This window comes from Nicotiana tomentosiformis, chromosome 2, assembly GCF_000390325.3.
Source record: "Nicotiana tomentosiformis chromosome 2, ASM39032v3, whole genome shotgun sequence".
Taxonomy (NCBI): domain Eukaryota; kingdom Viridiplantae; phylum Streptophyta; class Magnoliopsida; order Solanales; family Solanaceae; genus Nicotiana; species Nicotiana tomentosiformis.
This window is the reverse complement of record NC_090813.1, coordinates 93,233,172-93,236,880: the sequence shown is the minus strand read 5'-3', so window position 1 is coordinate 93,236,880 and position 3,709 is coordinate 93,233,172. Positions and strand designations below refer to the sequence as shown.

The 3,709-nt window shown below is 44.0% G+C and overlaps 1 protein-coding gene across 1 annotated transcript; it reads left to right on the top strand.

Moving 5' to 3' along the window:
- The first annotated feature begins 1,936 nt into the window (after positions 1–1,936).
- LOC138905262 (uncharacterized) lies at positions 1,937–3,358 on the top strand. Its single transcript, XM_070193767.1, has one exon. The coding sequence runs from the start codon at positions 1,937–1,939 to the stop codon at positions 3,356–3,358; it is 1,422 nt and encodes a 473-aa protein (XP_070049868.1).
- The last annotated feature ends 351 nt before the right edge of the window (positions 3,359–3,709 follow it).

Genomic DNA, 3,709 nt, shown 5'->3' with positions numbered 1-3,709 from the left:
AAAGTACTGAGGAATTGGCGGGGGATAGTAATGTTGAGGGTAGCTGGATTGCCCATGCTGAACTTGCACATAAGGGTGTGATGCCCCTCTTTGAACTTCCCTGGATCCTGAAGTCATCATGGACCCTTCATCTCTCTTCTTTCTATTTGCCAAACTACCAGACCCATTTTGTATAGCTTGGGTGGTGGCTTTGAGAGCAGCTTGACTTACAATTCTGCCAGTCTTGAGGCCATTTTCGACCATCTCCCCTATCTTAATTGCTTATGCAAAAGGTCTACCTATCGCGGACATCATGTTCTGAAAGTAATCAGGCTCTTGAGCCTCCAAAAAAACAGTGATCAACTCGTGGTTATCTATGGGTGGCTTAACCCTAGCCGCTTGCTCCCTCCACTTTATGGCATATTCCCTAAAGCTTTCAGTCGGCTTTTTCTTCATACTGGATAGGGAAATGTGATCTGGTGCAATATCAATGTTGTATTGGAATTGTTTGATGAAGGCTCAGACCATGTCATCCCAAACATGCCAGTGAAAGATATCTTGGTCAATGAACCATTAGGAGGCTACCCCAACAAGACTTTTCCCAAAATAAGCCATCAACAACTCCTCTTTTCCACCTACACCCCTCAGCTAGTTGCAGTATCTTTTCAAGTGGGCGATAGGGTCGCCATGTCCATCGAACTTCTCGAATTTTGGGGTCTTGAACCCTGGTGACAAATGGATGTGAGGGAACATGCATAAATCGCTGAACGAAACACTTTTGTGACCACCTAGTCCTTGTATGTTCTTTATGTTCTCTTCAAGACTTTTCATTTTCCTGGCCATTTCATCCGGCTCAACCGACTTGGCATGTTTTTCATTTTCCACTGGTGACTCATATTGAGGAGTCAGATTGTGTGGATTCGAGACCTTTAAATCCATATTTGGAGAGTAGTATTGGCCATCATAAGCATGAGATGGTGGCTCATTATTTGGCCTCATCACATGAGGTGGTGGCGGGATTGCATATACCGATGAACCAGACATGACGAGAGGAGTGTTCCTGACCGGTGCGACTGGAGGTCGCACATTAGAGGTACCAGGGGCAGCATGGAGGCTGTAGTTTGGCACATACCCTGATGGTAGAATGTGATGAATGTGATCGCTCACTGTACGGAGCGGTGGTTGAGTAGACCGGGGTACGATGGAAGTTTCCTCTGAGGGACCCTGGGGTGGAGGCTGACTGAAAACCCAAGCTTGATATACATCAGACAATTGTTGTCTCAATTTTCTTATTTCCTCTGACTCTTGCCCAACTGACTAACCCTGGGGATTGTCACTGACCAACTCGATTTCATTTGGTGAGCTCCGCTTTTGTTCGTGGAGTACTCCTTAGAGTCATCTTTATTTAGCTATTTCTTTGTTCACTTAGAGAACTGGCCAGGAATTCTCATGTCCTGAGCAGTGCGTCAGTTTATCAGTAGAGGCTTCATAGACACAGTCGGTGGGTTAAGATTCAGATGTTTTTAATAATAACTTATCAGTATTTTAGTAGTTACTACGAATAAAGTTTTGGAGTTGATTTATTTTAAATATTTAAATTAATCAAAAGTATTTGGTTAAAGTATTGCCTTGTTGCATATAAAGTTTGAAGTTATAATAGATTTGATAAGCACAGATGGTTCACTCGGTCATGTTTAGTGATCAGGTGCCGGTCACGGCTTATTCAGAAAATGGGTCGTGACAAACTTGGTATCAGAGCCTCAGGTTTATGGAGTTCTAGGGGTCTATGAAGCCGTGTTAGTAGAGTCTTGTTTATGGGTATGAAGCGCGCCATACTTATAAACAGGAGGCTACAAGCATTTAGGAAAAATCTTTTTTTTTTCATACTTTAGATCGTGCAGTAGAGCCTACCTCTAAGAAATTATTTAATGTATTTGTTTCTCCAAAACTCGCAGAAATGGCTCGTACTCTCAACTCTAACACCGACACTCAGGATGCTGCTCAAGAAACTATTGCTACTATTGTGGCTCAAGGTAGAACTAAGAAGGCTTCAACTCAGAAAAGAAAGGGTAAATCCACAAAGGGGGTTCAAGTACCCCAGGTTGAACATGAAGAAGGGGTGGAGCATGATGATCCAGTATCTCAGGATCCAGTGCCGCCCCCAACAGTAGCTCCAACTCAGACAACTATATCTCCAGAGGTGGGTCGGATGTTTAATGCTGTCAACAGTGCTATGGAGATGTTTAAAGCCTTCATGGCCAACCAGAACAAGAGAAGAGATGAGATTCCACCTCAATCAAATAGACTGAACAATCCTGAGTCCTCAAGAGTGAATGAATTTTTAAAGTTTAGTCCTCCATTATTCCATGGTTCTATAGCTGATGAAGATCCAATGTTGTGGCTGGAGGGTGTCAAGAAAGCCCTCCGAGCGATGAAGGCATTTGATGATGAAGCTGTGGAGCTGGCTACTTACCAGCTTAGAGATGTGGCTGGCGCTTGGTTTGAGATGTGGGAAAAGGAAAGAGATGAAGATGATGGCCCGCCTACTTGGGAAGAATTTGAAGAGGCCTTCATGGCTAACTTTATCCCGGAAGAGGCTAGGGAAGCTAAGGCTACAGAGTTCGAACAACTCAAGCAAGGGAATAAAAGTGTGCAAGAGTACTACATGGAATTCATAAGGTTGGCTAAGCATGCTCCTCATATGGTTAAGACAGAAAAAGCAAAGATTCGCAGGTTTGTTGGCGGTTTGGCTTACCACATTAAGGATACGACATCAGCTGCAGCGGTAGGAATGACAGCTTTCTCCTCTGTTGTGGGATTCGCCAAGCACTTAGAAAAAGACAAACAACAAAGGAGAGAAGAAAAAGAGCAAAACAAGAAAGCCCGGATAGCGGGCAGGTTTAATGGTACATCCAGCGGAGGTGGAAGGGGTTCCTCTAATAAGGAGTCATTAGCACCAACTCAGTCCAGTCATCAGTCAGGTGGTGGGTCTTCCTTCAGACGTACTCAAAGTTATGAAAATCAGTCTCGCCATAATCAGAATTTTAGGACAACATCCTCACATAGCCAGAGTCATGATGAGCAACATTCACAACAACAAGGTCTTTGTGGAACATGTAAGCGTCAACATTCAGGTCAGTGCAAGCTCGGGTTTCATGGTTGCTATCATTGCGGAGACATTGGTCATATAAAGGCCAACTGCCCAAAGTTACGACGTAATTTTAGTGGTGGATCAACTCGTCCTTCTAGTTCCTCAGCTACTACAGTTGCACCACCACAAGCTCATGGTTCGTATAATCAGGCAGGGCATGGAGCAGGCAGAGGTGCAGATCGAGTTACTCAAGGAGGGGGGACAACCCCGTTTGTTTACTACACTTGATCGTCAGAGTGCAGAGGCATATGCAGAAGTTATTACAGGTATACTTCTAGTCTGCTCAAATAACGCTTATGCCATAATGGATCCAGGTTCAACATTTTCATATGTGACTCCATACTTTGCAATTAACCTCGGGCTAGAACCGGAATAACTTAGTGAGCCATTCCTAGTATCTACTCCAGTTGGCGAGTCACTGAAAGTCACAAGATTCTATAGAGGTTGTATAGTTTCAGTCCAAGGTCGCAACACCGAGGCCAATCTCATAGAGTTAGAAATGGTGGATTTCGATGTGATCATGGGTATGGATTGGTTGTCTTCTTGTTATGCCATGTTAGATTGTCGTGCCAAGATAAT